Source organism: Muscardinus avellanarius, assembly GCF_963383645.1.
Source record: "Muscardinus avellanarius genome assembly, chromosome: 8".
NCBI classification, from domain to species: domain Eukaryota; kingdom Metazoa; phylum Chordata; class Mammalia; order Rodentia; family Gliridae; genus Muscardinus; species Muscardinus avellanarius.
The window spans coordinates 24,594,013-24,606,426 of NC_137794.1; the positions used below are offsets into that span (position 1 = coordinate 24,594,013).

The 12,414-nt window shown below is 35.9% G+C and overlaps 1 protein-coding gene across 1 annotated transcript in view; it reads left to right on the forward strand.

Moving 5' to 3' along the window:
• Positions 1 to 12,414, forward strand: part of ADGRB3 (adhesion G protein-coupled receptor B3) — a gene marked incomplete at both ends in the record, with an annotated part of 810,263 nt that overhangs the window by 727,788 nt on the left and 70,061 nt on the right. The window contains 3 exons of the mRNA XM_080699695.1: positions 7,545 to 7,695; positions 9,259 to 9,328; positions 10,596 to 10,662. Coding sequence (XP_080555821.1) covers positions 7,545 to 7,695; positions 9,259 to 9,328; positions 10,596 to 10,662 — 288 coding nt within the window. The remainder of the gene's footprint in view (positions 1 to 7,544; positions 7,696 to 9,258; positions 9,329 to 10,595; positions 10,663 to 12,414) is intronic.

A 12,414-nucleotide genomic window follows, 5' to 3' on the forward strand; every position in this document is an offset into this window, starting at 1 on the left:
CTCTACTTTATGTATCTTATGGAAGTCTTTAAAATATCATGTATATTTCATTTAACGCATCCTACCATTTGTTTTTTGAAGTACTTACAAAATAGTACCCTGGGTTTTTTTTTTTTTTTAAGAATTCTTGAAAATCTGCCAAGAACAGTAAATAATTAAGTAATCACATTTCGTGCTTCAAGAAAGTCACAAATGTAACAATTATAATAAAATTTCAGAGTAGAATTCAAGATCATTAAGGTTTGAAAAAATGAGTAAGACAGACTTCTCTAATAAATCTAAAAATAGGAAACAGGTAAACAACATAAGAAATGAAAAAAGTTTTTTTAAAGTTGTAAAAGAACATTATACACAAATCATATACTAACACATTGAAATATTTAAATAAAATGGATAAATCCCTGGGGAAATGCAAATTTCCAAAATTAATTTAAGAAGAAATAAATTATCTGATAACATTATTTAGATATTTATGATATTTTAGGATTTCTGAGCTAGAAACGGCTTTAAAGACCACATAATAAAAATCTCATAGTTTGTAAGTAGGAATTTTAGGGTCCTAAGTTATTATGGCAAACAGAAAACATCCCATCTGTTGCCTTTGGAAATTAGAAGGTCGAAGTGGATTCCTGTGGGAGGGAAATTTAGGGGAGGTGTTAGATGGTAAGAGGGAAAAAGTGAACTTAGCCTTGCAAGAGACTTGACCACAGAAAGAGAGAACCAATTAAAAGGAGATTGTTTGGTTTAAGACAGAGACTCTACCAGGTTTGTGGTCCAAGAAATTAAGCATATAAGCTAATAAAGGGGGAGTAGGTAAGTTTGAGCAAATGTGAAATCAAGAGTAGTTGCTATTTTGAACTGGGCGTGGTGGTGCATGCCGGTAATTCCAGTATTTGAGGCTTTGGGTAGAACCCAGGGGCATTCTACCACTGAGATACACCCTCACCCCTTTTTTTCTTTTCTTTTTTTTCTTTCTTTCTTTTTTTTTTTTTTTTTGGTGGTACTGGGGTACCTGGAAACCCCTCTACCTCCAGTTACACTCCAAGACACCTATTTTTTATATTTTTTAAATTTGAAAACAGGGTCTCTTAAGCCAGCATGGCTGGCTTTGAACCTGTGAGATCCTCCTGTCTCCGCCTCCCAAGTGCGGGGATTACAAGCGTGCGCCACCACGCCCGGCTGTTTTTCTACTTTTAAATAGTCTTGCTGAGTTGCTGAAGCTAGCCTTGAATGAATCTGAGATCCACTTGTCTCAGACTGCCAAGTACTGGGGTTCTAGGTGCATGTCACTGTTACCTGGCTTTTATGTCACTATCAAATGTGATTTCACTCTAAGTTTTGGAGAGCAAGTCTTTATTAAATAGGAATGTTTACATCTATTCATAAATTGCAAGGAATATTGTTTTGGGTTTTGAATTTTATTAAATGTTTTCATATAATAAATTATATGGAAGCCATTATTAATGTTCAATCATTCTATATTACTGGATATGCTCTGATTTGCTATTGATTTGTTACCCTTTTACTGTTGCTGCATTAGATCTTTTAGTACTTTTATGTTTAGTTTGATAAGTGAAAATGTCTCAGTTCATTTTGGTATCAATGTCATTCTACCATCCTTGTAAAACCAGATAAATAGTTATCTTGTTCTTTGGACTGGAAATGTTTTATAAAATGAGAATTTTATATGTTGCTTTAGTTTTTTTAGAATTTATACTTTTTTTAAAATTTTGTCTTCATTAAAGAATTTCTTCTTTCATTATCACTCAATTTTATCTAAGATTACTAGTTTGATCTCTAGGCCAGCTGTGATCATGAGTGTCCATTTTATGAAGGTTTTCAAAAATTTATTTTGAAACAGGGTCTCACTAAGTTGCTGAAGGTCTCACTAAATTGACAAGGATGGCCTGGAGCCTATGATCCTCCTGAATCAGCCTCTCAAGTACTGGGATTACAAGCATGTGCCACCACGCCTGACTGCCTGGCTATAATTTTATTTTTTATTTTATTTATTTTTTGGTGGTACTGGCGATGGAACCCTTCTACCCCCGGGCTACACTCCCAGACCTATTTTATATTTCGATTTTTTTTTTTTTTTTTTTTTTTTTTTTGCGGGTCTGGGGATGGAACCCAGAGGAATTTGACCTCCAAGCTACACCCCTGCCCAGCTTTTTATTCTTTATTTCGAGACAGGGTCTCACTGAGTTGCAGAGGGCCTCACTAAGTAGCTGAGGCTGTCCGTGAACCGCGATCCTCCGGTCTCAGCCTCCCAAGCGCAGGGATTACAAACCTGCGTGACCACGCCTGGCTATAATTTTGATTTTTAATTTCATTGCATTGTGATCTGAGATGATGTCATATGTTATAAACTTTTTATTTTGTTTTGTCATAGAACTGGCTTCTGTAAATGTTCCATTTAAAATGTAAAGAACCATACATGCTCTTTTTATGTATAATATTGCAAAGAAAGGTTAATTGTTTTTAGTTTTCAATACTGTTTTTCCTCCACTTTTTCTGCGACTGAAATCCCTCATTATAATTTTAGTTTGACAGTTTCCTTCTACTTTTCTATTTTTGTTTTATATTCTGTGAAAATTCATCATTGTGACATTTGGTTTTTGTGTATATTAGAATTTGCTTAATATAATTCTTTTCATTTCTTTATTTTCAGTCTCCCTGTGTCACTGGGTCTGAGGATGTCTCATTAATATATTACTGACATTAGATTTTTAAAATCCGATATGACAATTTAACAGTTAACCACTGAATTTGAAGCCTTTTATTTGTTGTGATCTTGGATGTGTTTGGAGTTACTCTTGTTTTCCTGTTTCTTTTATTTATCTTGTTTTTAGTAAGTTGTCCCTTTATGCACCTTTCTCTGGACTGATGGCTTCCCCTTAGTTGTATTTCCCCTCTGATATTTCCCAAATGCACTATTTGCTTCTACTTGTTGTACTTGCTTTAACAATCTAAATGTCCAAATACAGTTTCTGTTACCAAGAATTGATCTCTAGATAATCGATTAGTTGATATCTAACTGATATCTCTAATAACCTCAGAAAGCAGCTTAGCATAATTGTATTTTTCTCTGCTCCTTACAACTCTCATTCTTCACAGGTTTTAACTTCCCCTGATATTTTCAATTTTACATCCAGGTAGATATAAATACACAGAGAGAGAACGAGAGAGAGAAAGGAGAGAGAGAGAAAGTGTGTGTGTGTGTGTGTGTGTGTGTGTGTGTGTGTGTGTGTGTGTGTGTTGGAGGGTACTGGGCATTGAATCTGGGGCATTCTACCTCCAGGTTACACACTCAGCCCTATTTTATTTTTATTTTGAAACAGGGTCTCACTAGGTTAATGAGAGTCTCACTATTTGCTGATGCTGCCCTCAAACCTGCAATCCTCCTGACTCAGCCTCCCAAGCACTGGGATTACAAGCATACACCACTACCTACATCCAGCTCAGGTGGTTATATTTTTAAAATTATATAAAAATTATACATCTATGTGGTTTACTTAAATGTGGCATATTTTACTTACTGCCTTTGCTACCTGTCAAACCCATCACTTCTTTTTCTCATTCTTTTCCCCTGGAGTTCTTCTTAGTGGTTTCTATTGTCTGGTAATACTTACAGTGAGCATCTTAAAAAAGTAAAACTTCAAAGTTCCTTTCAGTTCTAAAAATATCTTTATTTCTGCCTCTCACTTGAATACTAGTTTGGCTGGGTGTAGAATTCTGACTTCAAAGTTATTTTCCCTTAGAATGTTGAGGCTATTATTCCTTTGCCTTTTTATACCCTGGGTTGCTCACAAGGAATCTGGTGTCATTCTGATTCTTATTTCTTTGCAACTAATCTTTATTTTCATTCTGACAGCTTTTAAGATATTTCTCTTTATTATCAGTGATCACAATATATTGAGAGAGAGAGAGAGAGAGAGAGAGAGAGAGAGAGAGAGAGAGAGATTAACCTTTATAATACAGACAAGAGAATTTTAAAGGTTCTGAGAAATTTTCATAATGTTTCTTTTAATTCTGCTTCCTCCTCAATTTCTTTCTTCTGAAAGTATTTTAAATGTTTTAGAGCTTTAATGTCATTTATATATTTTATCTCTTTCTACTTTGTTTATTTAATGAATTAATTAATTAATTTGTTTATTTGTGGTGCTGGGGATTGAACCCAGGGACATTTTCCCTCCAAGCTATACCACCAGGCCTATTTTATTTTTTTATTGTGAAACATGGTTTTTCTACCTTGCTGAGGACCTCACTATGTTACTGAGGGCTAGGATTACAGGCATGCACCACCACACCCAGCCAGACACTCTATACTTTCTATGTCCCCACCCCTGCTCCCAATAATACATACTTTGGGGATGCAGTATCCATCTTTAATTTGTTCTCATCTACTTTTGGTTTTTATGAGATTTTTCACAGCCAGTTTGTATTTCTTCTTTAGTCTAGTGTGTGTGCACGTGTGTGTGTGTGTGTAACTGAGACTCAAATTCAGACATACTCTCTCTCTGAGCTATACCCCCAGCCTTTTTTAATTTTTTATTTGAAACAGCCTTACTGAGTTGCTCAGGCTGGCCTCAAACTTAGGATCCTCCTATCTATCTCAGCCTCCCAAGCACTGGGATTATAGGCATATGCCACCACACCTGGCTTTTGTCAGTTACGTTAAGAACAGAACTTTTTCTCTTGTCTTCAGGGATTTGGGGTAAATGGTGTATGTGAGGATGATAGGTATAAACAGTGCTCAGCTTTCCAACTTAAATCTGCTTTCAATTTTTGTAATATTTGTCCATAACACTCACCGGCTGTGATACTGATGAGACCAGATTGAGGCTTTGCAAGGCAGGGAAAGCAGAATTCGATGATGAACATGAGTCAGTCTCACTTTTAGAACTGTGACCTGAGAAGTCTGGCTGTAGCTGGAGTCAGTAGTAGACACACACAGGCCACAAGAGGAAAACCAGTGAGAGGGGAAGTCTTGTGGGGAGCCTGCTTGAGGGAGTGATAACTGAAAGGATGTCACGACATGAAGCTACGTTAGAAATGGAGAACCAGAGCTGGAAGTTTGTGAGAAAAAGACCCAGCACTGAGGGGGCTTACCGGATGTTTGATATCGGGGGATGTAAATAGGGGATTTACGTTAATGTGGAAGAAGAGATCACAGAATTTTTGAGCCCAGAACACTAGACGCTCTTGTGGAAGCTGATGTAACATTTGTGGAAAATAACAGCTATTTGAAAATTGCTATTCATAAGAGTTGTACTTAAAGGACACTATTTGCATTATTATAACTTAGCAAATATACCAGTAGAAAATCAATGTGTGTTTCATTGTGTCAAGTTTTTTTATTTGGTAATAAAGCAAAATGTAGCTTCTGTTCTCTATTTTTCAGGATCATAGATTTTGCTGCAGTTTTAAGGTTGGTTTTGTGACCAACCCCTCCCTCTAGGCCACATATCCAGATCCCTTAGGTCGAGACAGCTTATCTTGAACTCAGTGCATATGGATATCCATCTGACCATCAGAGATGCTATGGCTCGTAGAAATAGGCCATGCCTGTTTAGTTATGACACGTTCTCCTCCGCAGGCTATAATATTGTCCAGAGAGACATGAATTATTGAACTAAATGCCACTAACCCCAAATTACATGTACTTCAATTTGTATTTCTATTAAAATGAGGGTCACAGAGTCCCAAACTAACAAACACAATATAAAGAGGAAAAAACTAAAAATCTCTATTTTCAAATATTGAGCATTTTGTTATTTCTTATAAAATATCAGTGCTTCCAGCACTTAGAGTCTAACATTTCAACATTTTTACATTGTTTGCTATAACCCTGCATTAATAGTTTATAAATAGAGAAGAAATAACTTTACTGGAACACACAATTGAGAGGAGACAAACTGGTGGAAGGAAGTGAAATGCAAATTAGACCATGTAACTAGTCTGTAGATATTAAATGGAAAAGGTATCTTTGAGTTTAAAATTGGGATCAGAGATTATAGATCAGTGATCAAAGTATTAGTCACCCTGCAGGTCTTTAAATCTTAACTTGGAAAAATGTCCCAGGATATCAAGTACAGAAGAAATCATAATTGGTCAAAGCCACGACATTATACCCGAGACTGGACTACAGGTGTGAGGAAGAGCATGCAAAAATTCCAAAGCTTCCCAGCGAGTGTTATCACCTTTGTAAACATAAACTGAAGCACTAATAGACGTAGATGCTACATGAAATAAGAATCACAGGTCAAAAACTGGCACCAGCTTTGGAGTGCTGTTGGTCATCATTAGATAGTCGACACTGGCTGGTCACTTGCTGTCCGCCCAACACAAGGCTACTAGGATTCTACACATTATCTCCTACCACAGAACCAATCTGGTAAAAGAATCATGATAAATCTCACTGTTCAGGATAAAAAGAACTGGAAAAGCAAGCTAACCTTTGGTAGTTTTCAACAGAATAAATAAAACATGAATCATTTGGGCAAAAAATCCCGTAATTTCTAATAAGATTTTATTTAGCATTGGATTGAGTTGGAAGTGGAAGGATGGGGATCATATTTTTTATTTCTTTGGTTTGGAATTTTTAAATATATATTTTTAAAGTTCTAATATGTTTTTGCTGTTTTCAATTTGGGGAAAGAGCATGACTGAGATCGACAAAGGAAAACCAGTGACAAAGATTGGTTCAGTCACTGGTCTTATTACAAAGACTTGCATTTTAACAAAATTAATACACACAAAATATACCAGTAGTGAAATAAGTGGCAGCTTTTCTACGATGAAGCTGCTGCCATTTACAGACCACTCATAAGGAATGGTCGGCACATTTAGAATGATGAATTTGCGTGAGGGAAAGTATAAAATCATGCCTATGTACCGCCAGTGTCTCCATGAGCTTTTCAAAAATTTACTAGATTAGGGCAGACTTTGCAATGTAATTACACTGAAACCAAGTATTAAGTACTTGAAAATACATACGTTATTTTTGTTCTAGGCTATTTGCCAAACCTCACTTTGTACTTTGCTGTTGTATCCTGAATATCACACACATATAAAAGCAAAGTAATTTTTTCTTTTGAAAGGCGGTTACACTTACAAATGTAATCTTAACATCAACCCAGACAAAACAACAAAGAAGAATTCTTGAGTAACAAGGAAAGATAAAGAGCGTAGCCAAAATAATTATGCAAGATGTCTGTAACTTAAACCAAAGAAAGGACCACTCCCATAATTATATTTTTAAAAATTCAAGTAAAGCAGTAATTTTAATCTCCCTTGAGTTTAAATTCATATTCTGAGTTCTCATAAAAGAAATTGAATGCACAAATGAAATTAGAACACATTTTTTTTCTACTGTAAATATTGTATGCAGCATAAAGGGGTTTTTCATTTCTGTCAACAATTACTCCGGCAGTGAGAAGAGGTAGGTAGTTGAAGTAAGAGCAGAGTTGAGATTAATGATCCTCTGAAGGACACAGGTGTCCCCATCCCAGTCTCAGTGAGTCTTTTCTTTGTTTCCACAGAGTATTTGTACAACCACAACTGCCTTTTTGCACTTTTTCTTCCTGGCTTCATTCTGTTGGGTTTTGACTGAGGCGTGGCAGTCATATATGGCTGTAACTGGAAAAATTAGGACGCGTCTTATAAGGAAGCGCTTTTTGTGCCTTGGATGGGGTAAGCATACCAATATACCCTTTCATGCTCTTTTTAGGATGACTTTTCAGCATCTGTATTATGAAGCAGTAGAGGGTGCTTATCTATCCCTGGCTACTTTGTGTCTTAATTGATTTGTGAAGTAGAAATATATGAGTGGTCATTTTGAAACTTTAATTGATCCTCTGGAACTTTAAAAAGGAAAAATGCGTTGAATGCCCAGGTAGCTAGTCAGTTAACAATCAATGGCGCCTAGCTGGTGTGCGATAAGGCTTGAGATATCCACATGCAATAAAACAAATTGCTCTCTATCATCAATATTTTCAGAAAATGCAACATGACTTAAAATGTTCCAGACCCCAAGCATGATGGTGTACTAGGCAGGCACTTACCCCCATAACTTTAAGGATTCTATTCTAAGAAATCTGAAAATGAAGAATAAGATTGTTGGCATCATAGGATGAAAGCCATTTAGATAATCGATGAAAACTCATGTGTAGCCACTGGGGTCCTCAGAAGTATAAATAAAATTTCTGATAGACTAAGAATTTATTAATTTTTTCTATCTTTGCTAGGAAAAAATGCTCTCAAATTGCTTCATGACACAGATATCTCAAAGGTCTATGTACTTCATAGGACACATTTTAATGATAGTTATATGTACAGGTATCAGTATTTGTTCCCAAGCGTGGTGGATCTCTCTGAGATGCCCTCCGTAGCTTGTCATCATGCTGTTTCTCCTGCTGCTCTACTGCTACGAGATCCACCTTTAGTGCCGTCACACACATTCATGAGGCATGATGACAAGCAGGAGAAATGAGGATAAAGATGGGGGTACAAGAGGACCATTAAGTGGTAGAGTTTTTAACTCGGAAGGCAAGCATGATTTTTCTGAAAAGAAGACAAATCCCAAAATTTAAAAAAAAAAAAACTTTAAACAGCATAGGATAGATTGTATCTAGTCATTAAAATACAGGGAAGTTCCATTAAACTCAAATGAGGTAAGCATGATTCACATAAACATAAACTAAAATGTTGTAGAGTCGGAACCAGTGCAGAAGTGCAGATAACTGAATTTCCTGTTCCTACATTCTTGTTATTAGACGTAAGTAAAGAAATAATAACGGGTGGGGTTTATTTCTCTATCTTACTGTAAGCACAACTTGTCATGTAGTCAATATGTGGCCAACTCAGTGTTTCTCTTCTGTGACATTCCATCGCACCAGAACATACCATTTTTTCTTATCTGATTTTATAACTATAAATTTCCTTTATAACTGTGTAAACCCCTAGGGGAAAAATAACTTAAAAGATACACTAAATCGCTCTTATTACTTCCCTTTTAACTCATGTCAAATGTGGTGGTAACCTAGCAACGTTAGGAAGTGCACTGAGTTGAAACACCAACTGTCCCTCTCATATTTTGACACTTGAAAGAAAGTTCATAATGGAAACACATTTTGTGAAGCAATTCATCCAAACGTTTTGTTCTGATTTAAGCATCTGAGTTGGACCTGGCTTTTGGTGGGCAGTAAGCTCAGAGGTGACAGTTGGATATCAAGTGTAATGTTGCTTTTCTTGCAGGTTTGCCAGCATTAGTAGTGGCCACATCAGTAGGCTTCACCAGGACCAAAGGCTATGGCACTGATCACTAGTAAGTTCGTCCACAGTGATAATCGCATTTAGAATTAAGCAAATCATCAAAGAAGCTTCACTTACCTTGGGTAACGCTGCTGACGGCTGGCATGTTGTGGAGTCATTAGCAATGGTAGACAGGGCATTAGTGAGAGTCGATATAAGGCAGTTTATATGCACAAAGGTTGAAAAATAAATACTGCTGCACTGTTCAGAATTTTTGTGCCAATTTCCAGTTTTGTAATAAGACCAGTGTAATTGGCTTTTGTAATATTTTAGTATTTAATGTTTATGTTCAATCTCAGTTTTTTTTTTAGAACTGGATAAATCTTAACATATTCATCTTTTAGTATGTGATTCTCCCCCGAGCTTCTAGTGTCATTGATGATAATGTCTATTTTGGGGACCAAAATTTTTACATTAGTTCAAGTTTCTCTTCTACTTTAGTATAGTACAGAATGGCTAGGGGCAATAACTGCGTGTAGACTTTGAATAAATACACACATATCTGTGAATGTATATATTGACATATGTATTCACATATGTACATATTTAACTACTTGATTAAATTTTAATTAAGATATAATTTATAAAGTCACGGTCATCCTCTGAAGTGTGCAGTTCTGTGGGTTTTAACAGATACCTAATTCATGTAAGCACCTCCACCATCAACAGATCCTTTGTTAGAAGAGAGAGAACAGTTACCGTTTGATGTTGCTACTTCTGTGCACCTGCCTGGTGCTAGGCTTACGCCCAGAACCTAGTGCATGCTAGGCAGGTGTTCCCAGCTGTATTTCCAGGCCTGTTTTTGAAGCCAGCTACTGATTGTGTGGCCTGAGCAAAACAGTGAAAGGTTTTTTTTTGTTTGTTTGTTTTTTTTCAAAAGCAGGCTTGTGAGCTGTGCGTGGCAGCAAGGCTGAGACAGGAGGGAAAACTCCTTAAGGGAGAAAAGGAGCATTCTGGAAAATTTAATCTAAAATCACCTTTGTAATGAGAGTCATACAGAAATCTTATTGCAAGAGTAATTTGTCTAAAATATTTTACCTGTTTGAAAGTGAGGCTTTGTAAAAGAAAAAGTTTCTCCTCAGTGAGAAGTCTGTAGTATTTCTCACTCTTGAAAAGCTCTTATTCTGACCTTTTCTACATATTTTACCTGTTGTTTTCTTAATTAATCTTTGAAATATGCCAACGTTCCAAGGCCAAATGTATAAATTACCTGTATCGCAGTTCCGTGGTCTAATACTTATCACTAATTTTTGGTAGTTTTTATCTAATGTTACTTTCAGTTGCTGGCTTTCTCTTGAAGGAGGACTACTCTACGCATTTGTTGGACCTGCAGCTGCTGTTGTACTGGTAAACATTGAAATCTTACTTGATTTCTTAGCAAAAAAAAAAAAAAAAGACTACTTTGCTTCAATTATATGGTAAAGTGTTTGTTGTATACAAATTTTTAAGGTTCAACGAGCTATTACTTTGATTTGAATATCAATTGTTTTTAATCTTTTATTACTCTAAAATGTTCATATTTTAAATACTAAACTTGGGAGTGTGGTATTTCTCTTCCATGGATTTCAGAATCGTGAAGAAGTCTGAGTAAGTTTCAGTAAGTTCTTTCTCTTCAGTGTCTAGAACATCATCATTCATTTTCATTTAACCTCTGTACTAGTCTGTACAATGTGTATAGTTAATAATAGGGAAAATAGATAACTTCAAAGAATGCTGCTACCAAATATCAAATATGTTTGGTCCTGTGTGTTTTAGGATGTTCAGCAGAGCATCCCTCTCCTCTACCTACCACATACCTGGAGCAAACTCCAGTTATGACAATCAAAACATCTCCAGAAATTTCTGCCATTTTTCTGAAGGTCAAAGTAGCCACAGTTAAGAATCACTGCCAGATGCCATGTATAAAGATTTTAATTATATTTTTGGAACCACAAAATAACTTCTTAAAATTTTAAACTATAGTAACATACAAAATTTCCTACTGATTTTTCTCTCTCTCTTTGTCTCCTTTATTGATTATGAATCTTACTTGCTTAGTCAATGTTTGACCAAAATAAAGGAAGAAAGAAATAGTCTGAATTAAATACAAAGATTCAGATTACTGTACAATCAGATTTTTAGTTGGAAAACTATCCTTTGTTATTTTGAAAAAGTCATTCAAATATTTGAAAGCTAGTGACATCTTTCTTAATAAGTTCGATATTTGAGTTTTTCTTCCTTTAAAAATTTTCCCTTGTAAGCTGTAATAGAAAGCAAAAATTGTCCATGATTCATACACACACCCAAAAACAGAAACAAAAACACACTAGGCATGAGTGTTATAGAAGAGCATAGGCAAATAAAAACTATTAAACTGGGTGTGGTGGCACACATTTATAATCCCAGCATTCGGGAGGCTGAGACCAGAGATTCAGGAGGCTGAGACCAGAGGATCACGGTTTGTGGCATTCTCAGTTACTTAGTGAGGCCTTCTGCAACTTAGTGAGACCCTGTTTTAAAATAAAGAATAAAAAAAAAATAGGGCAGGGGGTGTAGCTTGGAGGTCAAATGCTCCTGGGTTCTGTCTCTAGATTTGCAAAAAAAAAAAAAAAAAAAACCTGTTAGACACAGTTTTGTCAGCTGTGTTGAATTTTCATTTAATCAAATGAATTATTTCCCTAAGCAACTAGGTTAGTATACATATAACCCCAAAATGAAGAAATGAGAGTATGCTTATAATTGAAACACCAAACACCTTGGGAATAGTGATAAATCACTGCATGATTCAGTTGTAGATTAATAGAATCCATGGGATATACACATAAGGATGAATAAACATTCTTTCAATTAACCGATGTCTGGTCAGGAAACTATGAAGGACACTTTGAAAGGACACTTTGAAAGTCCCAGCTTAACCAATGTGTGTTGGATCTTCCTTACATCAGCAATTCAATAGACTTTAGCTCTAAGTTCACCATTTACATTGGCAGAGGGGGCAGGGCTACACTGGTATTCTGTCTTACAAAGATCATGGAGGGTGAAGAGCAAGGAAAAGAAAAAGAAGATACTTTTTCTCAATTATCTTGGTTTCCCCATTGGATTGGCTTCCTTTATCTGGAG